Source organism: Zalophus californianus, chromosome 5 (assembly GCF_009762305.2).
Source record: "Zalophus californianus isolate mZalCal1 chromosome 5, mZalCal1.pri.v2, whole genome shotgun sequence".
Lineage (NCBI taxonomy): Eukaryota > Metazoa > Chordata > Mammalia > Carnivora > Otariidae > Zalophus > Zalophus californianus.
In genome coordinates, this window is record NC_045599.1 from 111,238,308 (window position 1) to 111,261,696 (window position 23,389).

The following is a 23,389-nucleotide window of genomic DNA, read 5'->3' on the forward strand; positions in this document are numbered from 1 at the left end:
AGGGATATTCCGCATGGATTCGGCTCCACAGTACATTTGGAATGAAAAGAATAGCCATTGGTGAGAAGCAAGCTGTCCAACACGCACTGACTGTCACCAGCACCATTCTGCATCCTTAATAACTCCTCGTGTTAACCTCTTGCTTTCTTTAGTTTGCTCCATGCGTTCTTATGCACTCTGCTTTGGGTCCCACAATAAATCCGGCTCTTTACAGATGAAGACACTGAGGGTCAGAGGTGAAGTGACCCGTCCACACCACACAGCTAGTGAAAGGCAAAACTGAGACCAGAACCAGGTCCCTTGTTTCTGATTCCACTGGCCTTTGTATCTCAGCTGCCTTCCTTTGAGCTTCTTGCTTATACTCACTGCCTCCCTTCACCCCACAGTTGCTGAGGGACCCTCTTCCCCACAGGCTCGAACCTTATGATAGCTTATTTCCTCCTGCCCCAATCAAAATGGACAATTCCTGTCCCCTTCCATCCTCACTGGGGCAGGGGAGGAGGGCAGAAGGAGATTGTGACAATTCTCAACGTAAGTGGATCATTAAGAAATGTCATCTACCCTCATGTCCAGTCTCCTTAGAATTCCTTATTGAACCAGTTTAAGCAAATGCCTCTGCCTCTCTAGCTTGGATTTGCCCACCTGGCCTAGCTGATCTACAAAACCTCTTCTGAGGTGATCACTGGTCAGCGTTGCTATCCCTCATTTCCTCTCTTCCTCCCAATTTTTCAGGTGCTCAGCATGCACTGGGCGCCGTACCTGGAACTGGGGAAACAGCTAACATGATGGACACTCCCTACCTTTATAAACATGGACATCACAGCCTTTCACCTGTAATTTATTGAGGAGGAGTCTCTTCCACTGGGAACTTGGAATAGAGGCCCCAAGATTCCTTCATACTTTCTAGGGATTCTCTTTCTGGTTAGTCGTGCTTTGGCTGTGTGACCTTGGGCAAGGAACTTAACCTATCTGGGCCCCTATTTCCTTATTTGTAAAGGGGAAAAAATCATAACTTCCTCAAAAGGGAGCTGGGAATTTTAAGTGAACAAATATATAAAATAAATATAAATATTTAATATTTACATTACAATAAAATGTATATGTTTATAGAATAAAGTGATTTAAAGCTTGACTCTGGAGCCGCACAGATGGAGGTTCAAATCCCAGCTCTGTTACTAACCAGCTCTGTGACTCTTTTTTTATGGGGATAATAAGAATAATGACCTCACAGGTTTGTTGAGGGGATTAGGGGAGGTAATGCATGTAAAGAGGTTAGCCAGTGTCTCTTTCAGAGACTTGTGTGTGTATCAACAAATTGGTTTAGAAATTCTCTCCTTTACACAAATGGTAGCTTTCTCTCTCTCTCTCTCTCCATATATAGTTCTGCATTTAGCTTCTTACTATTTAATATTGTAATACGGAGGTCATTCCATAGAGTATATAAAACACTTTTCCATTCAATTTCTATAAAAAGCTGTACAATGTTCCATCACGTGGACGCCCCATAGCTGATTTAACCAGCCGGGTGCTGGTGGACATCTAGGCTGTTGGCAATCTTTCCCAGTTAGAGACGGTGCCCCAGGGAACATGCTCTCCTTTTGAAATTACTTTCAGCCTCTCTGAGCCATGATGTCCCACAGAAGGGACACGGGATGGCAGGACACAGGCAGTGCAGCCTGGAGATGAGACGTGTGAGCCCCAGAGCAGCCAGAACGGGGTCTGACTCCTGGCCCTACCACCTGTTACTCTGTTGACTCGGACCTGGTGCTCAGTCTCTGTAAGGCAGTGGGACCTTGCATTTCTAACAAGTTTCCATGTGATACTGGCGTGGGCACAATACTTTGACAACCACTGTGCTAAGCTACTAAAATGGGGACTCTGGTAATTCCCATCTCATAGGTTGATGTGGGGATTAAGGTATGTAGCCCCTTAGCACTGTGCTAGTACCAGAACTTAATAGATCTTAGTGATTATTACTATGTCGGCCCCCTCACCACAGAGAGAAAAGCTAACCAGACACAGGGATGACGCATAGCGATCCTCAGCCCTGATCCTTTCTCCAGGGGCTTAGGGGTACCCTGGAGCTTCTCCCCCAAATCTGCTTTAAGACCTAAGTCTGGAATGGCTGGGGAACTCTGCCAACTTGCCTGGCCATCAGAAATTGCCGTTTTTATGGTAGCTGGGGGTGGAGAACTGGGGGATAGAAGCCCAACCTGGAGCCCTAGCACCGACCTCCATGATGGATGTTTCTGTGGGCACCGTCCTGTGCGAGCCTGCTCCCTGGTGAAAGGGTGTGCACGAGAGGACAGAGAAGGGGCTCGTCCCATCCCAGCTCCTACCCCAGCCATCAAAGAGCCCCTTCCATTCTCAGAGCCCTTGTAATTTGCTCTCATTAAGAGCGCTTTGTTCTGGGGGGGCAGGGGGAGCAGTGGTGGAGAACCCCAGGCGGCCACTGCAAGCCTAGTCATGCCCCCACCACTCTCTCCTTCCGGCCCTGTGAGGGGAAGCCTAGAGTGAAGGCCATGCTTTGCTCCTTCCCACGCCACCCTTTCTGCAGAGACGTAGGGACTTAGGAGAGCTGGTGGCTGGAGGAAGTGTGTGAATCTTAGTCTGAAGAGGGGCACTTGGCAGAGGGCCAAAATCACGGGGGTGGAAGAAGTGTCTGGGCTGGGCTCTAACTTGCTGTGTGACCTTGGTTAAGTCCTTTTCCCTCTCTGAGCCTCAGTGTTCTCTCTTGTAAAATAAGATGTACTCAGACTCTGTGCCTGGTGCCTGAGTCAGTGTTGAGTCGCAGAATTAAGAAATCAGCAGCATTTTCCTTTGGCTCACCTGTGGGTATCGCCAGAGACATTGAACTTCTGGCACCTGCAATGGGGCCTCCTCTACTGCTTAGTGCCCCAAACTGCCGCCCTCTCATCCCAGCCTCCTTCCACCCGCTCAGGTGTACATTCTATTCCCGAAGCCTTGCGAGACACACCACTGTGATGCTGTGCCACTCTCTGGCTGGGCGACGTCAGGAGAGTCACTTGGGCCCTCAGGTTCCCCATGTGTAAATGGAAATAACAGCATTATCTGCTGAGTAGGGTATTGAGAGCATTCAGTGAGACAAGACATGCAGAGTGCTTAGCATGGTGCCAGGCACACAGCAAACCCTCAATACCTGTAAGCCATTCTTGCAATTATTACCATTATTGCTTTAAAAGCTAAGCAGAGCCGGGGCCCTGGGTAGACAACACCTTAACTCTTGAGACCTTATATTTATGTGATTTTTTGTTTCAACATTTTACCATTCTCTCCTCCTCTCTCCCCTATCCCTAACATCGACTTATCTAGAAAAACTATCCAAGTTGTCTCTTTTTTGTCAATTAAAGCACAGTTTTATTCCTTCTTTCCTTCAACAAACACCCAAATATTTATAAGAGGCCCGTCTCACATCCCAGGCATGGCAACCATGGAAACAAAAGAGACCATCCCCTCAAATAAGTTAATCAGTAATTATAACCAAGAAGTGCTCCCTGGATGACGCGGCAGAGGGAGGAGAGAGCCCGGGCATCTTAAACCAAGCCCTCTGCAGGCTTGCTTTGGCCCATACGTCTGCAGAAGGGGCACATCTCATATCAGGACAAAATCAGGTACTACAGGGATCTCTGTTCCAAGTGTGCGCGGGGGCCTTTAGAGGTGGCCAGATGTGGGTGGAGGGGGATTGCTCTCAGGTATGACAGCGGGTACAGTGGGATTTGCTGAGTGACTAAGTCACTTGGCCTCTCTGATTTGTTTAGCTTATTTAATCGGGGCAAGAAAGCCGACTTTCCTCGGTCCCAGGAAGGGCCGCAGAGTCCTCTCACATGAGAGAATGGTTCATGTGTGTCTTTTACTCATGACAGAGTCCTGTCATGTGCCTACTCTGTGCCATGTACCAGAGGACCGATGAATCCATGCGCTCAGTCTTGAGAGGCTAATAGGAACAGCCAGTGTTTATTGAGCTGGTACTATGTTTCAGGCCCTTTACCCATAGTAAGTCACTTTATTGTCCTTTATTGTCTTAAGAGTCTTACAACGACAGCTATTACTATCCATATTTTGTAGGCAAGAAACTTGAGGCATGGAGAGGATAGATGCCTCGCCCAAAGTTCCAGAAGTTTGGCTTCAACTACTACACCAGAGATTCTCATGGAGTGGTCTGGGGACCCCTGGGGTCCCAGAGACCCCTGGATGTGGTCCAGAAGGTCAACATAAATTTCATTATTACTAAGAAACTGCTTGCCTTTTTTACTCTCATTTTCTCATGAGTGCACCACGGAGTTTTCCAGAATCTGCATGACTTGTGATATCACAGCAAGCAGACAGGAGAATCAGGTGTCTCTTGTAGATGTTCAAAAAAATGTACAATGCCACTCTTCTCCCTATCTTTTAATTTTGAAAATATTTTCATAGGGATACTTATATGAATATGTGATGAGTTTATTGTTACTTTTTAAATACATTGCCACATAAATACTTAGAATGTTCTTCTCAGTTTTAATAAGGTAAGAATGTAAAGGGGTCCACAGACCACAAAGCTTGAGATCACTGTACTCACTAAACGGAAACGCTCCACAGTCATTGTAACATGGGTATAATGCTCCAAGGGAGGCCTCCTGGGGCTGTGGTCCTGGGGCTGCTTGCCGGTATCATTAACATTATTAAGAAATAGATCCTTGGATCACGCTACATGGAGTGGCCCATGGGAGAACCAGCCCTATCACAGATCAATGCCTGTGATTCAGAGCGTTCTACCCTTGTGACTTGCAATATGGGAGTTAAGTTGTAATTCCTTCCTTGTATTTCTCTTTCTTTTTTTTTTTTTTTGTTAAGAAAATTTTGTGGTTTTATTGTATCATGAGGCATTGAAACATCCGAACAAATCAATATCTGGGCGGTGAGGCAGCTGCTTTCTCCTTCACTTCTTTGGGTTACGAGAGCAACTTGTCAGTAGATTAAAAAAAAAAAAAGACAACCTTTTGCATTACTGAAGTCTTTCCAAGGCATGCGCTGGTACAACACAAACTTCTCCTGTCAGATGTAACTAGTCTAGCATCCAAACATCAGGCACAATACCTCGGTAGCAGCGCACTGCGCCTGCTCCCGCCACGGCCCTGCTCGTTTGTGTATGATATTTGGGGCATCTGGAGGAGTGTGAATAGTATCAGGAAGAGGAGGGAGGAGGAAACAGCACGAGTGCCTGGCTGGGAGGAGGTCAGCCAAAGTTGTGCAGGGCAAGCCTGAACATGTCATTGGTGCAAACCCAAGCATCGTTGATGTTCTTTAATAGGAACATCTGGTGGAACCCCATGATGGGGTCTTCATCAGCCTTGAGCTGGCCCACAACCATGCTGATGATGCAGCTATCTGGCGTGGGCTGATGGTCCTGTGCCGTGATGCTGTGCTGGATTTTCTGGACCGGAAGGCTAGACAACTTCTCCACAATGGCAGCTTTCCCCTGAAACTGCTGTCCTTCCCATGTAAGGCATGATGCGTCAATATAAATTGCGCCTAGTTGGGTTCTGTCATTATCAAATAACTGGTAGTAATGTTGAATGAAGCTGGATCCAATCTGCTCCCAAATTGGCTTGTCTCCCATTCTGGAGCGTCACCCGGCCTCGTTGAGACCCGAGGGGCTGGCACGATGGAGGCAGCGGCCTGTATTTCTCTTTCTACAGCTTCCTGAGGGCTGTAGCTTTATCTCTCTTGATCAGCAACCGCCAGTGTCTAAGATGACTCCCTTGCTCTTCGAGATGCACCCCTCCCAACCTGAGCCCTGCCAAAAACTGTTGTTTCCTACACAGCCTATATTCTACACAAGATGCTCACAAACACTTCTGCCAAATTTTGTGACCACCCAGTTAGTTGTTTTCACTTGCTATGGTGACAAATAGAAACCGAATAATGAAAATGATGGTAACAATAAGATCAGATATTCAGTAAACACGGATGGCATGGAGACAAATGCCCAATCATGGCAGATCTAGAGAAAACTTTCTGGAAATGTTCACAAGATCTGTATATGTGTCACTTGCAGGGGAATCTGGTCTTCTGGATGGCGATCTTAATTTAATCTTTCATATTACCTTTTATCTGGAACTCTGCAGGTAACTTCTTGGAGAAATTCTGAAGGACAAAAACATTTGAGAAGAATTTCATTCCAGAAATATTAAGTTAGGATCTGACATGAACGTGATTCTAACTTTCAGTGTTTCTATAAATGTTTCTTCGAAAGACGAGAGCTATGTTTTTCAGCCGTGTTGGTTAAATTACTACAGTTTTACGGGATGTGTGAATACTCTCTGTAGATGCACCACAGAGCATTCTGTATCATGTGTGGCGATGTGGTTCACCTAGCTCTGCTCTGAACTTTGTAACCCAAGAGAGGCTTGCCTGAGAGCTGCTCTTGTTTTGGAAGCTCACGATGGCGCAGTGTCAAAAGGAACGAGCTTCAGATCTGACCTGAAAGGTAGTGATCCTGGCTGAACTGGTAGACATTCTAGAGCTTCAGGTCTTCGGCTGTGAAATGGAAAAAGAAATCGACCCTTCCTACCCTTACAGCTTTGTTCTAGGGATCAAATAAGGTAAATACTTTGAAAAACAAAGTGCTTGTCTCTCTCCGGAGGAATTCCCGCATGCTGATGTGCCTCCCTGGACCCGCTCTGGCCCTGTATTGGTGTAACCCCAAATGGTCCTACAGTGTGCCTTGCTCTGCTGCATCCCAGCTGGCTCAGGCGCGCAAGTCTGTTTCAGCGCCTTCATACTTGTTACACTCTTTGCACGGAATGTTCTTCCCTTGGGTAACTGCATGGCTGAGCCCTGATTTCCTTCACATCTCTGTTCAAATGTCACCTTAGCAGGAAGGCCTTCTCTGGACACACTCTATGTGTCCGACCCCTGGAGCTCTCCTATTCTCCTTACACCACATCAGTGTTCTTTGTCGCACGTATGCATTTTATAGTTATTTGTTTACCTGCCGATTATCTGACTACAGTGTCACTTCCACAAGAGCGGGCACTTTGCTTTGTTCTGCTGTAATCCTCATGCTTAGAACTGAGCATGCACACCCTCCTCCACCAGAATAAAAGCAATAGACAATAAAAAGACAAGAAAATTGCAGACTGCCGTATCAGACTATGAGACAGGGCGGGCTGGCTGGAAGAAATTTCAGTGGGGTAGACCACAGAGAACAAAGAAGAGGAGACCCCATGTTTCCTCCTGCTCCCACTCCCACCCCTTGGCTTAGATGTATTACAGCAAAGCCTCAGTGTAATTATGGGCATTTAGATTGTTTACTCCTTGTTAACCACCCTCTTTGCTCACTAAATTGGTCCAAAGCCCGTGGCATGAGTAACTAAGTGTGCAGCAATTTGGCACGCGGCGTGCCCCCAGCAACAATGGGGTTGTGTGGACCGACTGGGCTCTGGGTGCAGCCTTCTGCCCATGCGGAGCTCAGGCAGGTGGCTTCCACTGCCCACAGCACTTCTGATGTCCCGGCAGGCACGCCGGGGGACTTGCTCACCCCTGGGATCTTCACTCTTGGCTTCTCGCGGGTGCCTGATTGGTCTCCCCGATTCCAGGCTTTCTCTGCACCCTACCCAAGGGGGCAGAATAATTCCCCTCCCCGCTTCAGGGGGAATGGCATCCACGCTGCCTCTGCCTGGCCTGGCTTTTGCCTGCCTGGCCACCTCACCTCACATGTCTCTTCTCACTCATCTCTTACCTGCTTCCCTATTCAGGTCCTGCCTCAGGCCATTGGCACTAGCTGTTCCTCTCAGATCCTCACAGCTGCCTCCTCTAATCCATGTAGTAGTTTATATGAATGACTGAATGGATCATATGACTGGGCAAGTCCTGGTCTCTCTCTGTATCTTCATTTCCCCATCTGATAAATAGGTAGATGGATTTAAGTTCTACGTTCCTTTCCAAAATGTATGTCTGAGTATTAGGCAAGTCATTTAATGAGGCCACAAAATTTCTTTCTTTCTGGATTTTTTTTTTTTTAAGTAGGCTCCACACTGAGTGTGGAGCCCAACGCGGGGCTCGAACTCAGGACCCTGAGATCAAGACCTGAGCTGAGATCAAGAGTCGGACACTTAACCGACTGAGCCACCCAGGTACCCTGAGACCACAAAATTTTTTGAAGACCCTACTGGGCACAGAGTTCTAGGGGCTATGTAAATAGTGGTGAAAAAATAAGATGGAAAGGCTGCCCTGAAGGGGCATACTTTCTAGTGGATGGAGATTGACAGACAATAAACATAGAAACAAGATGATTTCAGCTTTACTGGTAAGTACTGTAACAATAAAAATAAGGGAATGTGATGGAGAGTAAATCATGGCAGGGGCTTTGGTTAGAATAGTCAAGGGGGGCCTCTTTGAGGAGGTGACTTTTGAGTTGAGACCTGAGTGACAGTGAGCTGACACAAACATTCCAAGGAGGAGAGCAGGTACAGGGGCGCAGAGAAAGAAATGAGGGCGTTATCTTCAAGGAGCACAAGGAAGGCCTGTGCAGAAGGGGAGAGTGTCTGGTGGGCAGGACATAAGAGATGAAGGTCTTGTCCAGGGGCCCTGGTATACAGTGTGCACCTCATGCTAGGGTGGAGGATTTTAGGAGGAGAGTGACTTATATCTTAGAACAAATCATTCTGGCTGCTTCTTGGAGAATAGGCTAAAGGGAGACAAGAGAAGAGGCAGGAAGAACAGCCACCCATGAGAGAAAAGAGGGCATCTGGATCAAGGGCAGAGGGGCTGGTGGAATTCAGGGTGTATGTTTTGCTGAGGTAGAGGTGAGAGGGCTCAGTGATGGATTGGATGTGCTTGTGAGAGAGGGGGAGCCATGTGAGATACAATTAATAAGCGATGAATAATAAACATGGCTCAGTGATCCCTGTGGGGTGCTAGTTTGCCAAAAAGCTCAGCATTGGGGTTTGGGCACTGAACTATAACGGGCGACCTTTGTGTTTCCTACTTGTCATTGTCTTTGAGGGCAGGAACCATGTGGGTTTTGTTGCTTTACCCTGATGCCTAGCACAATGCCAGGAAGAGAGTGATGCTCATAATGGTCATGAATAGTCCCTAGAGCTTGTGTTTCTCCCAAGGACCTCCCAGGGACACTGGGCCAGAGAGAAGGCATCCCGGCGCTCACAAGCCACCTGCTGTCTCATAGTGCTATCAGTCCCACCGTGAACCAGTCGGAGTAGGTAAGGAAGCTGTGTTGCATTCCCACGGTCATGCTCAGGTCACCCAGAGCCCTCTCTTGCCCTGTGCCCCCTCACCAGCTGCAGGAGCCCAGGAGCCCAATTTTGATGCAGTCTGGCTGCTTTCCCAGCTCAAAAATATGCCCCCTGCTTACAATTCACCAATAGTCTGGACCCTCATCCCCTGCTTCCCTTGTGGGTCACACACATATTCACAGAGGCTTTTGGGAGACCTGAGAGTCTGCCTCATACTAAAGGTGAAATGTCAGTTGTACGGGGGGTGGGGGGAATGTTAGGGGCAGGGGTGTGATCTGTATTAATACATACTTCTCTTGGCTGAGGAGATCACCACTTTGCCTATGATTGAGGCTGATACAGGAAAAAGAGATCCCTTTTTCAGAAGGTCTTCCCCAGGATGCCTCCAAAGGGGAAGAGTGCTCCCCCAGAGCTTCTCAGGGATGGGACCTTTGAGCATTCTTGGCTCAGCCTGACTGATTATGCAGGCTTCACCCTGTTCCAGGGCTAATAAAAAAGCACAGCCCCAAGGCACTGGGGCTTTGTATTAAATTTTTAATAGCCATGGTGGGTTTGATCCCACACTCCTGGGCAAATTAGTCACTGCAGGTTCAAGTGAGGAATTTATAGACAGGCCTCAACAATCTGCTTCTAATTTTGGGATGGAAACTTTGATTTAAGAATCCTACAAGGCAATATGGTGTAGTCAAGGAGGCCTAGGTTCCTGCCATTCAACAAATTTTAGTAATCTATGTGTTTGGCACTGTGCTGATCCAGGCTCCTCCCTCTGAGTCTAAAGCTATGTGGTCATAAGCAAGCTATTCCCCATCTTTGGGCCTCAGCCTCCTGACTTACAAATGATGGGAGTGGGGCTCTTCCCAGCTCTTTCCAACATCCTGTGTCTGGGTCTGTGAAGGACAAATGGCATCTCCAGCTGCAGCTGCTCCCTGGGAGGCCTCCTTTAGGGAAAGGTGGCTTTGGGTGCACAGCAGTTCCTAGAAGCCCAAGCATGCCCTGCCCTGAATCTCTGCTGGCCTTCCTGCTGCTGGGACAGGGTGGAAGGGGTTAAAGTTGGCTCAGCAAGGCAGGAATAGACTCACTCAATCCCCTCCCTCTTCAGGTCCTCTCCCCTTTTTGTTCTCAGGGATTTGCTCAGCTTGCTGAGGTTAGGTAAAACGCCTTGCTGGGCTGGGAGCCATGCCTCTCTGCCTCTCTGCTGGGAGAGAGCTGAACTGTAGCAACTTGCCCAGGCTCTTCCCCCAGGCAAGAAATCTGAAGCTACCACGAGGGGTGGAGAAATCTTGGAACCTGAGACAATGATTCTGGCTGGAGCCAGAAGTGCATTTGGAGATTATTGCGTCCAGCTAGCTCCTTTTGCAAGTGGGGAAACTGAGGCCCAGAGAGGGGGCTTTTCTTAGGCTCATCCAGTGACCGAGGGATAAACACAAATGCAGGTTCCAAGATTCCCAGACCAAATCCTTTCTCCTGGGCTGATACCTGGATTTTGGGGACAGTCTTTTGGGCTGAAGCTGTCATGAATGGATAACGTTGGGAGGGGGCCCAGAAGGAAAGCAGAGGGGGTATAACCCCAGGTGTCCTGAAGCAGGAAAAAGGGACTAACTCTTTGTTAATGCTTTTGGGGGCCACCTTCCTGATACTCATCCTGCCTCTGCTAGGCTGTCCAGGCACCCCAAATGTCTATCCCTTCAATCCTCAGATCACAGTAGGCCAGTTTGTTTTTACTAAGAACCCAGCTTGGGTGGAGCCTCCTTTATTTATCTAGGGCCCAGTTTTTTAAAACAGACTTGCTTCAAGCCCCAGCTTCTCTTCTTATTAGCTGTGTGATCTTGGGCAAGTTGTTTCACTTTCCTGAATCTGAGCTACCTGTCTGTCAAATGGTAGTGCTAATAGTACCTTCTTCACAGCACTGTGGAGAGATGAATGAGATACTGCAGGGCCAGGAGCAAAGAAATGGCAGTGGTTACTAGCATTCCTCTGCCTTGGGTGCTCTATCACCATCTTTCTTGTCTTCTCTTTCAGTAGAATGGACCTATCTCTGGGCCTGCCCTCCTCACAGGGTACTGTGAAGCCCTAATAAGACAGTGGAGGTAAAGGAGCTTCATACTATGTGGAACCAGTGGTCTCTCTTGGTGGTTCCTCTGGCTAGTTTGTCCCATGGCCCCGTGGCTCCTGAACAATCCCTGGGTCTACCAGGTGTCCATCCGCTCAGGATGTGGTGTAGGAGAAACACTGGGAACCTGGATGTACCAGATTCATCCTAACCATCCATGAGCTAAACAGCTCTGGGCATGTCATTTTGCCTTTCTAAGACCACTTTGCCCACTGCAAGATGGGGCCAGAATCTCTGTTTTTCCCAATTCATAGGTCTATGTTGGAAACTGCAAAGCTCTCTGCCTGCTCTGTGGCCATTCCCCCTTCCTCTGGTTCCACACCTGATTTCCATGAGACATCCAGCCCACTCTGACCCCCAATTTTGGCCAGAGGTTTGGGGCAGCTGACCCAACTTCCGCTCCAGTGTTAGGTCTAAGACCGGCCTTACCAATCAGAGCCCTGAACTCCCTATGGTCACTGTGATTGTTTCAGGGATGGGACTGTGATCCAATCACAGCCAACTAACATTTATCCTGGAACTTTGGCTTATAGAGACAGGGAGAAATGACTCACTCTTTTTTCTACTGGACAAGAGCCTGGGAGAATGAGAAATTGGAGCTCCCAGGCACCATCAGATGTCAGGAGAATCTACCTGATCATTAAGCAAATGCAAAGCAAAACAGACAAAAGGCAGAGAAGGGCAATCTTCTGCCAGTGTTGTTTGCACATTCAGTCATAGACTTACCTAAAGCCAAACTCTTCCTGGACTTCTCAGGAATATAAGTCAATTTATTTATATATAATATATACATAACAATATATAATAATAAAATATTTCCTTTCCTTCTTTCTGTCCTGTTTCTATTAATTACTCTCTCTATCCAATTATTTTTGCTTAAGTCGGTCTGATTTGGCTTTCTGTCACTTGCAATCAAAATTTCCTAATTAAGACAATGAAAGAATTATGATACTCACTGGAATAAATAATGTTAGCTGTTGACCCAATTTCCATTTCCCCTTCTTCTTAACTAATAGAACCCTGGATGGAGGATGGGAGCAGGGAGAGAGTGTGGTTAAGTCCCAGGAGAGATGTGATATTTGGTCTAAGTTAATTGTGACAGCCCTATTTCTTGTTTTTCAAAATCCTTGCATTAACAGTGACCATGTGACTCAGTTCTAGACCATAAAACAAGGAGAAAACTGCTGGAAAGTAGGTGTCTGGGAAAGTAGATAGCTGGCATCACCCTGTTTCCTTCTTCCGGCCTTGAAAAAGGATGTGATGACTGGAATTGCAGCAGCCACATTGTGACCATGAGGCAGAGACCAAAAGAATTACATCACTAAGCCACTAAACTAATGCCAACAGGTGTCTGCCTGTATGTTTCTTGTAAAAGGATAAAACAAACACCTATTTGTTTAAGCCACTGTTAGTTGGATTTTCTGTTATTTGCAGCTCAAAGCAGTCATTAGGAGTGAGTCACTTCACTCACACAGAACTCAAGTAGCTATCCAGCGATGTCACTGATCCAAAACTCAGACAAGAATACTATTTAAGAATAAAACAACGCAGCCTGTTTTTGTTCCTTAGGGGAAAACAAAAGAGAAAAACAAATAACATTTATTGAGTAGTTATTATTGCCAGGCAGTGTGTTAAGTGCTTTAGTAGCATATAACCTTAGGTTCAGTTGCAATAGCCTTATGGGCAGATACTATTAGTAGTCCCATTTTATAGATCAGAAAAACTGAGCCACAGAAAGATATTTTTAGGGTCACTTGGCTAAGAAGTGCTGGAGACAAAAAGGCTTCTGAGTAGCCACAGTGGATTCTACTATGTATTTTATTCATAAAAGAGCCCCATTGCCCGGAGTTGATAGACTCATTTTCTACACAGTGTAGGCATGTAGTGATCTAACAGATTTACTGTTGTAAAGAAGGGAGAGATAAGGGCCCCTGAAGTAAGTGACAGCTGACACTTTGTCACTGAGCAATAATAAAATACAAAAAAGGGAAGCCTGGCTTTTTCAGTGTAGGCAAAAATAGCCTAACAGACCTGCACAGTCCTGAGGACACTGCTGTATTAAAACTCAAATCAATCATTAATGTTTTATAATGGCCCTGAGTCATCAAGGAAAGATGAAATGATGCTTCACCTCTTGTTTGAGGTGGCAAGGAAGCATGTAATACATCTAGGGAAGGTTCCTATCTGAAACACTTAAAAGAAAATTTTAGCATTTTCATCAGTGATACCTCCCACTTCCCCCCTCCCCAACCCAACTCTCCAGAAAAATCAGTCACAGAATGCTTCCTCCTCTAGAGGCCCAGAGGCCAAGGTGTTAGGGGACTGCATTTTTCATCACCAAGGTCCCAAGATGTGCCCTCCTCAAGCCTATAAATGTCAACCTGTGTGTTTCTAGCAAGGTGTTCTGAATTCTCATGCCTGGGGGTGACCCATGGGCACGCATGGCGGAGAGCCCAGCTGCAGGGTGAAGCCTTGAAGAGCAGCACCTGCTAGGAGCTCTGCCTGCTGCCTGAGCGGGGACCACAGGAGGCTGCACAAGGAGCAGGAGTGGGCTCTGAGAGGCAATTACATGGACCCAATATCCAGCTGGGCAGGGGCCACTGAACAAAGTGCTTGAAGGTAAAAACCACACCATGCTGACACTGGATGTGGCCTTTGATGGTTGCAATCCACCCTGCTCTGTGAATAGATAAGGAACCTGAGGTCCAGAGAGGGGAAGGGACTTCTTAAGTTCACACAGCAAGGTTATCGCAGAGCTCAGAGCCCTGATCCCTGACTTTGGACCAGGGCAGAGGGGAACAGCAAACAAAAGTCTGAGGGTTGGAGAAGTCCTCTGAGACTTGTGTCCCGAGCTGGGAATGGGATCAGACTGGTTGACGTTCCTCTCCCCTCCTAGGCCTCCTCTTTGGGACTTCCGGGGCTTCCCAGGCAGCTGAACCAGGTGGGGGCCTCTCTGAGATATTAATTCAACAAACATGTATTTTGTATCTACTATGTTCTCATAATAGTGAGAAAAATCACAAGTGCTCCCTGTCCTCAAGGGGCTAACAGTCAAGTGTAGTGTTGAGGTGATAGGTTCTGGTATCGTTTGCCAGGTACCAAGACTGGGGGTCCCTTGTTTGCTGCACTTAGATGCAAACTAAATTACAGATGCAAAGACCTACATATAGACCTACAGGACAGCCACATAGGCATAGGCAGTGACCTAGACCTTCTCAGACACACACATGCACACACACACACACACACACACACACACACACACTGTAAGCCCACAGACATGCACACACAGACATATGTATAGACATGTGCCCCCATCAGAGACACACACACATACATATCACACACAGACACAGGCTCAGATGTACACACACAAAGGCACACACGTGTGCACACACACAGAGCCCTCTTGCATTCCTCCCTGCCCGCCATGAGCAAATTGCAGTTTTGGCGACATTGGAGATGCCATCTACATACTTTCCTGGTAAAACACTTCCTCAACAACGCCTGACCCCAAACCAGGTGTGCCTGGGTCCCTCCCCCACATCCGTTGCTGCTACAGGTGTTTGCTGAGTAGAGGCAGGAACCCAGGACCTGAACCACTCCTGCCTGATTCACTCCTCTCTGGGCCGCAGAGCTTTCCTCTTCCTGCTCGGAGTTGCTTCCCAGGCTCAGCACCTCGAGTTCTGCCCCTGACTCATCCTGCCTTAGCGCCCTATGCGGCCTGTGGTTTGCACAAGCTGGGGCATGACCCAAGGCGGGGATGGGGTGATTCTGGTGTGGGGTGGGGGGTCACTGTTAGGTAAGGGCCCTGGAGGAAGTATGGGTATGGGCTGTGTGTCTCATAGGGGCCAAAGGAATGTGTACTCATCAGTCTTGCTGGAAAGTTGCCTTATGGGGGCAAAGGGGGAACCTAGCAGTAACCCCAGGATTGTCTGCAGTTCGGATTCCCCTCACCCTAGAGCTACTGGGCCCCGCCTGCCCCTCCTGCAGCTGCATTCTCTCCATGGAATTGAGAGTCTGTGGAGCCAATGGGATGGTTTACCCTAAGCCTATGACCCCCACTTCTTGATCACATTCTGGGCACCCAGGATCTGGATTTCTTGTTCAAAGACCCCCAGCTAGTTTCCTAGGCCGTTGCAGCAAGCCCCTGCCAGGCATCTTCTTTTAAGGGCAGGCTGTACACCCCTAAAGGGCGTGGGGGGGGTGCCAAATTGGTGCTGTTTACTGGGCAGGAGTGAGGGTGGTGTGGGTGGAGCTTGGGCTGAGAGGTGTAAGCCCCTTCCTTGTGGGAGAGCAAGGGGCAGGCAGGGAAGGCAGGTGGGCTGAAGCCCTGGGGCTGTCCAATGGCACTCTTGCTTAGTGCCCTGCCTGAAGTCAGTCTGTCCTTACGCCGGGATATGGAGGCCTCCCAGTGGCAGAAGCACAAAGCTGAGTGTCAGGGAACCTGGACTCTGACCAGCTTCTGCCAAAGAGTCCCACTGGAGAGGAGTGGAGTCTCTGCGGTCAGTTACCTGGCTTCCAAATTTCTGGGGCTGTCTAGCCATGTGACCCGAGACAAGATGCCCTCTGTGAGCCTCAGTTTCCTCACTGGTCACACGAGACCAATAATTGTCTCTACCTCGTGTTGGACAGTGAAGAGCTGAGCACAGTAGCTGCTACATAGTAAGTGATTAATTAGCATGATGATGTCTAACCTTGGTAAGTCCCTTGCTTTTTCTCTGCATCTCAACTCCCTTTCAGGAAAGGGAGGGATGACGTTAACCCAGGATCAGGCCCCGGGGGAGATGCCTCTCAGTGCCTGGAAAGCCCCACGGACAGAGCACAGCAAACTCATTGAGTCCTCTCTGGGTACACTGACGGCTTGGACCTGCACATCCCCATCAAAGGACTTGGAGAGAAAAGTGGTTCCCAGAGAGCCATCCTCCCTTCACCTCAGGGCTTTGGCACATGCCTGTCCGATTGCCGGGGACACCTGCACTGTCTTTCACTTCTCACCGGTTAACTGCCATGTAGGCGTCAGATCTTAAATATCACTTCCTCAGCTCAGATCTGCGGTGACCGGTTTTCATTGTTGGCTTGGATCGACATTCCATCTATCACATTTATGTAGGTAATCGCTGGATGCCACTTGCTCCAAGGGGCCTTCCTTTCAACCCTGTCAAAGTTCTGTGCCCTCCTGGTGTACTCCCAAAGCACCCTGCACTTTACATTTCACATTTTGTCTGTGAAATCTTTGTACTTCATCTCTGAGGTGTAGATGAAATGTCGCTTCATCGTGGAGGCGCTGGATCAAGATCGACTCCCCTGCTGTGTGTTCCCATAGTGCTCCTTACTCTCCTTTCATGAAATGCACTGAACTTGTCAAACTTGTCATGACTTATTCAATATCTGTCTTCTCCTACCAGAACAGGAACTTCCCAAGGCAGGAACATACTTGCCTATCCACAGTTGTATCCCCAGCATGTAGAACAGTGCTTAGCACATTGAAAGAATTAATAGCTACGTGTTTATCCCTTTCCCCTCTGCAAACACACGTGCATGTGCATGTACACACACACACACTCACAAACCTACTTTTACTCTCAGTGCCTATGACAGTGGCTGGCACAAGGTAAACTCTCAGCACTTATTAAATGAATGGATGAATAAGCCTCTACTACAGCTGAAGCTCAGGAGGCCAGGGAGCCTGTCTTCAACGATGTTGTTTTCCATCTCTTGTGAAAATGGGATCAAGGGAATCCCCCAAAGAATGTCCCCGTAATAGGACTGGATCTCCAGACTCCCACTCCAGGCAGACACAGTGAGGCCTCCGGGTCCTCCCTTCTAATTATTCACAACCTGCCTCATTCTCTCATCTGGCTCCACCCTTGCTTTCCAATCTTAATTTCCACAGCTTCCTCCCAAACTTGGGGTCCCAGCCACAGACACTCCCCTGGATAAAGGAGGTAAAGCCAGCTGGTTTTCTCCATTGTCCAACAGCTGCCATGGAGTAAGGGTGGGAGATGTGCTAGGTCAGTGGCACAGAGGAAGCTTAGTAGTATTATACTGGTATACAGGTATTATCTAGCCAGGCTGAGACTGTGAGGGATGGAGTAGTAAAGAGCAGGGGAGGACAGGCATTTCATGCAGAGAAAATAAGCAGCACAAGCTCAAAGCAGGACCAGTTTTCTGGCACCGTGGCTACTCCCTTACAACATGGGTCCAGCACTACGCAGGGAGCAGAAGAACTGCCCGGTGCTGGAAGAGAACCTGGAACAGGTATCATTTTAGAGAAAGGAAAGAATAGTAGCATCAGCAATAGCTAAAGTAAGATGTGGCCTTCCCTTTTAAAGAGACCGTTCATTGTGCAACCGTGCATGGGACTTTGCCTTTCCTGGGCCTCAGTTTCCTGATCTACAAAATAAATGTCTTGGATGAGATGGTGCCTCCAACTCTTTCCAGCTCTGAAGTCCTGTGACTGAAACTAAAGTCTCCCTTGGCTTTTCCTTCTGGTTTTGGATCAGCCTCAGGACTTGTGACCAGATATGAGGTCAGTCTTGCCGATTTCAAGACAAACGAGGGCTCTGTCTGTGCAGCTCGTGCCCATTTCCTGTGCCCAGAGCCCTGTCCTTGTGCTTGGTGCAGCCAGCTGTCACCATGCTCACGGTGTCACCTGCCCCTACCAGCCTTTCATCCTCTGGGCTCCTGGAGCATCCCCAGAGCTTGGCCAGGGGAAAGGTGGTGCAGCAGGTTAGGCATGGTAGGTGGACCAAAGGGAGCCTATGGAGGGCTGGCAGGGCCTGGAGGACACCCTGATGATCCTTGGCTCAATGGCCTAAGCTTCCGCTTTCCTTTCCTATGTCCACATATGTTTCTTGCAGCCAGTAGATTTTGGAATGAGTCAGACCTGGCTTTGAATTCCTTCCTTGCCACTTACTTGTTGTAAGCATTTGGCCCGGTTTGCTTGTTTTTTTCTCATTATTTCATTTGTTCATTAGCTCAGTTTGTTTGTTGACTCATCCGTTTATGCATTATTCAACAAATGTTTAAGACTATCTACTATGTGCCCACACAAAGCAAGGGGTACAGTGTTCAACAAGCTGACTTTGTCACTGCCCTCATGATACGGTGCCACAGGAATGCCTGTGTGTCCAATGGGAGAGCCACTAATGTGTGACATCTGGCTGGTGTGACCGAGGAACATTTTACATTTTATTTAATTTTTATTAATTTAAATTTAAAAACAGATACTTGGTTTGCTTTTAAGGGTGCTTGAAATAATGGGAATGTGAAGCTACTTTTCAACTGCAAATTTTGTGAAATCCCTTTAGCATTTAAGTCAAAATGTGTTGGACATGTATAAAAACACATTGGATTTTAAAGTGTTAGTAAGAAAATAGGAACGAAAAATACTGCACTAACAAATGTTTAGATATCGATTATGTGTTGGAAACAACACTTCGGATACATAAAGTTAAATAAAAATATATTACTAAAATGAATTTCACCTGTTGAATTTCACCGCTGGACAGTGCTGTGTTTGACATCTCAACAGTCAACTACGACTCCCGGGATTGCAGGGAGCAGTAAACGCAATGCTGCATAGGAAGGGCTTCGTTCAGGGGAAGTACTCAGTCAGTGTTAGCTGTATCTGACCTTCAGACGTTGGGCGGAACTCCAGATTACTCCTTTCCCTCACCTTGACAAGCAGAGCCTGTTGTAGCACCAACATCTGGTTCCATTTGCTGACCGTGACTTTTTCCCCAGGAGCCTTGTGAACCTTTTATGCAAACAGGGCATTCCATGTCCCACCTCTCGTCCTTAGGACGCTGCGCCTAGATCTATGTTACAACAGGGGCCCAGGGGCCCCTCACCGCTCCACTCGATGTCATCTTATTCCTTCTTCCTCCTCCTCCCCAGCAGTGCACACTCTGCCCTACCTCAAAATCTGGCCCACACTCCAGGACTTTCTACGTCACTTTGGATTTTACAGATTGGTAAAATGCCCCACAATTGCTTTTTTTTTTTCCCCAAATAGGGTCATTAAATTTTTTAAAAAAATTACTGTCTCCTATTACCATATTTCATAAGAGAACACTTTTTAAAGTGGGAGCTATTTTTTTTGCAGACTTTGACAAGTTAATTCTAAAATTCATATAGAAATGTAAAGGACCCAGAAAACCCAAAACAAGCTTGAAAAAGAAGAGCAAAAATGAAGGACTCCTACTTCCTGATTTTAAAACTTACTACAAAGCTATAGTAATCAAGATAGTGTGGTACTGACTAAGAATAGGCATCTGGGTCAATGGAAGGAAATGGAAAGTCCAGAAATAAACCCTGACATTTATGGTCAATTGATTCTGCAGAGTGTGCCAAGACAATTTCATGTGGAAAGAATAGCCTTTTCTTTCTTTTTTTTTAAAGATTTTATTTATTTATTTGACAGAGAGCTAGAGAGAGAGAGCACAGACAGGCAGAGCGGAAGGCAGAGGGAGAGGGAGAAGCAGGCTCTCCACTGAGTAGGAAGCCCGACGTGGGGCTCGATCCCAGGACCCTGGGATCACGACCTGAGCTGAAGGCAGATGCTTAACCAACTGAGCCACCCAGTCACCCCAAGAGTAGCCTTTTCAACAAATAGCACCAAGACAATTGGATATGCAAATATAAAAGAATGAATTTGGACTCCTATATCTCATATACACAAACCTTAGCTCAATATGGACCCTCGACCTAAATTAAAGAACTATAAGCTCTTAGAAAATATAGGGGTAAATCTTTGCAACCATGGATTAGGTAATAGATTCCTAGATATGACCCCTAAAGCATAAACCATAAAAGAAACAATTGACAAATTGGACATCAGGAAAGTGAAAACTTTTGTGTTGTAAATGACACAATTGAGAAGTGAAAGGACTAGCCACAGAATGGGAAAAATATTTGCAAACTGTATATCTGATGAGGGACTTGTATCCAGAATATTTAAAGAACTCTTACAACTCAACAACATAAAGATGAACAAATTGACTAAAAAATGGGCAAGGGATTTGAACAGACATTTCTCCAAAGAAGATATACAAATGGTCAATAAGTACATGAAAAGATGCTTAGCATCTTTAGTCTCTGGGGAAATGCAAATCAAACCCACAATGAGATACTATTTCACATCTACTGGGATGGCAATGATCAAGAGGACTGCTATTAACAAGTGTTGACAAGGATGTGGAGGAACTGGACCCTTATATTCTGCTGGTGGGAATGAAAATGGCTGCTTTGAGAAACAGTTTGGCAGTTCTTCAAAATGTGAAGGATAGAATTACCATATGACACAGCATTTCTATTCTTATGTACCTACCCAAGAGAAATGAAAACATATGTCCACAAAAAAACCCATAAAAAACAAACAAAAAAGGGCGCCTGGGTAGCTCAATTGATTAAGCATCTGACTCTTGATCTCAGCTCAGGTCTTGATCTCAGGGTTGTGAGTTCAAGCCCCGCACTGGGCTCCATGTTGGGCGTGTAGCTTACTTAAAAAAAACAAAACAAAATAATAAAAAAAAAAAAGCCTCATACACAAATGTTCATAGCAGTATTGTTCCTAATAGTTAAAAAGTAGAAAAAGTCCAGATGTCCATCAACTGATGAGTGGATAAACAAAGTAAGGTATACCCATACAATGGAGTTTTATTTAGCCATAGAAAGGAATGAAGTAGTGATACATGCTACCACATGGATGAACCTCAAAAACCTGCTCAGTGAAATAAGCCAGTAACAAAAGAACACATCCGCTATGATTCCATTTGTCTACAATGTCCGGATAGGCAAATCTACAGAGACAGATGTAGATTAGTCGTTGGGAGGGGCTGGAGATGAAGGATGGGGATCAGGGAGACTGCTGATGGGTAAGAGATTTCTTTTTGGGGTGATGAACATATTCGAAAATGCGATTATGGGGATTGTTGCATAATTCTGTAAATAAACTGAAAGCCACTGACTTGCACCCTTTAAACAGGTGAATTTGATGGCATATAAATTCTTTCTCAGTAAAGCTGTTAAACATAAGAGCAGGCCTGCGGATGGACCGCATATTAGGTGGGAGGGCAGCACTCTGGTGTGCCGAGGTCTTCAGGGTGAATCCTAGCTCTCCGGCTTTTCAGCTGTGGGACCTCGGGCAAATTAGAGACCGTGACCTCAGTTTCCTGAGTCACGTGGGGGATGAGATGAGGAATAAACAAGAACATCTGTGTCAGGTGACTCAGGTCTGGGACACAGCGAGTGCTCAAAACTCGCCAGATATATTTGTTGTTAGATAGACCTTCATCTCTGCTTCAAGGACAGTCCTTTAAATGAAACAAAGCGAGCTTTATGAAAATCTCACTGGCTTGTCCTTCTTTTTCTCATTTTGTAAAAACTAGTGAAGGCTTCTGTACTGGCCGGCAACCCCCAACGCTCCCCCTCCCCCCTAGCCCCCTGGGGAGCAGGGTGCTGCCCACCTACAGCATCATCCCTCCCTCTGAGCAGGAGACTTCCAGGGCTGGAAGAGCTGTAGGGATCCAAACACATTTTAGGAATGGAATTAGTCTTCACGTGACATTAAGATACTAATAATCATAATAAGAGCTAATGATTCTTGAGCCCATGCCACAAGCCAAGTATGATGGTAAGCGTCTCACGCGAACGTCCCCTTCAATAACCCTCGAGGTACTCCAGGCCACAGTTTAGTCAGTAGCAGGGCCCTCAAGAGCCTGCCAGCTTAATACAAAACATCCGTACTCTTGATCAAGGGGCAGTTAAACAGGGCCTGACTGCAAGTGTTTGCATCCTCGCTCAGATCCTGGACGAGGTATCTAGCAGCCTCGGTTTCCTGCAAGATGTGCGACCTCATGATACATGTACCGTGCAGTGTTAACTGCGTTAAGCATTTGGCATGCATTATGGCATGGAATCCACCCAACAAGGTGTGAGGGCTCAGTGTTTGCTTTCATTATCACTCCGCATATCACCTCCTTATGAGGAAACCCAGAGGGAGAAACAAATTACAGCGGGGCTGCTCTGGTTGAGAAGGGGGGTGAGGGCCCCACTTCAATCTGTCCTGTCTATCTTCTGCTGCCCCTCCCTGCAAGGCAGACCCTAAGAACCCCTCTTTGGGACCCTAAGGCTCCTCGAAGCATAGCTTGAAGCCACTCTTCTTACCCCATCCTTATTCATTGGGCAGAGGAGAGCACTGAGGCCCAGAAAGGGGGGGATACCCACCCAAGGTCACACAGTCACTCGGGCAGAGCTTAGACCCGTGGCTCCCTGATCCCAACCTGGTTGTTGCTGCCCCACCTGGGGGTCCCCAGGTCTCCCTGCTGCCTCAGAGGTTGTGCTGCCGCCAGAACTCCCAGGTTGGGCTCCCTCCCCTCCTCCAGTCTCAGGGATAATCCTTTAATGAATTAAGTGGGGCAATCATGGGAGGGGAGAAGGAGGCTTTGTTACTTTTTGGTAACCAGCTGGCATCTTGCAGTCTTTTTTACCTCAGTGGAGTACTTAGACATAAACCCTCTGACTTTCCACGTCTTCACCAGCATTTCCTCCCCTCCACGTTCCCCTTCAGTTCACGTCAACACCCCCCATTGCACCGCAGGGACAAAGTGGTGAACGAGACCCGCACAGCACCCCCTTTTGTGGGGCTTCCATCTAGTACAGCAGTCGGACGCCAAATAAGCAAAAACCGGAGCAAAACCCACAAAGAGAAATACTCTCAAGATATCTTCCAGTTTTTGGTTCTCTTCAATCAGAGTGGAGTGAGGGGTTGGATCTTGGAGGTAGCACCAGACAAGGCTTGGCTGTTGTTCCTCCTTCGGCCTGGAATAGCACCTCTCTGACCTGTGTGGCGGGCTCCTTCTCACTGCAGGTCCCCTCACGGGTCCTCTGGTCAGCGCAGCTTTCCCTGGCTGTCTTACCCAAGCAGTCCCAAACTGCCCTAGCCCTGGCTCTGCTTTATTTTCTCCCTCCCTCCCTCCCTCCCTTCCTTCTTTCCTTCCTTCCTACCTTCCTTCCT

The 23,389-nt window shown here is 47.3% G+C and overlaps 2 protein-coding genes across 3 annotated transcripts in view; both read right to left on the minus strand.

Annotated features, from left to right (window-relative positions):
• SLC36A1 (solute carrier family 36 member 1) overlaps positions 1 to 23,389 on the minus strand; it is a 252,623-nt gene that overhangs the window by 76,875 nt on the left and 152,359 nt on the right. Inside the window, exon 11 of one of the 2 annotated variants that reach the window (XM_027605693.2) lies at positions 6,039 to 6,147. The exons of the other annotated variant lie outside the window; for it this stretch is intronic. Within the exon in view, the coding sequence (XP_027461494.1) occupies positions 6,146 to 6,147 (2 nt within the window). The 3' untranslated portion in view covers positions 6,039 to 6,145. Of the gene's footprint in view, positions 1 to 6,038; positions 6,148 to 23,389 lie in introns of those variants that run through there. 2 annotated transcript variants of the gene reach the window in all.
• LOC113929090 (nuclear transport factor 2-like) lies at positions 5,134 to 5,650 on the minus strand. The gene has a single exon (XM_035727636.1). The coding sequence runs from the start codon at positions 5,618 to 5,620 to the stop codon at positions 5,237 to 5,239; it is 384 nt and encodes a 127-aa protein (XP_035583529.1). The 5' UTR covers positions 5,621 to 5,650; the 3' UTR covers positions 5,134 to 5,236.

Excerpts from the sequence above, each read along its gene's own strand:
- LOC113929090 (XM_035727636.1), bottom strand. The coding sequence starts at position 5,620 with ATGGGAGACAAGCCAATTTGGGAGCAGATTGGATCCAGCTTCATTCAA.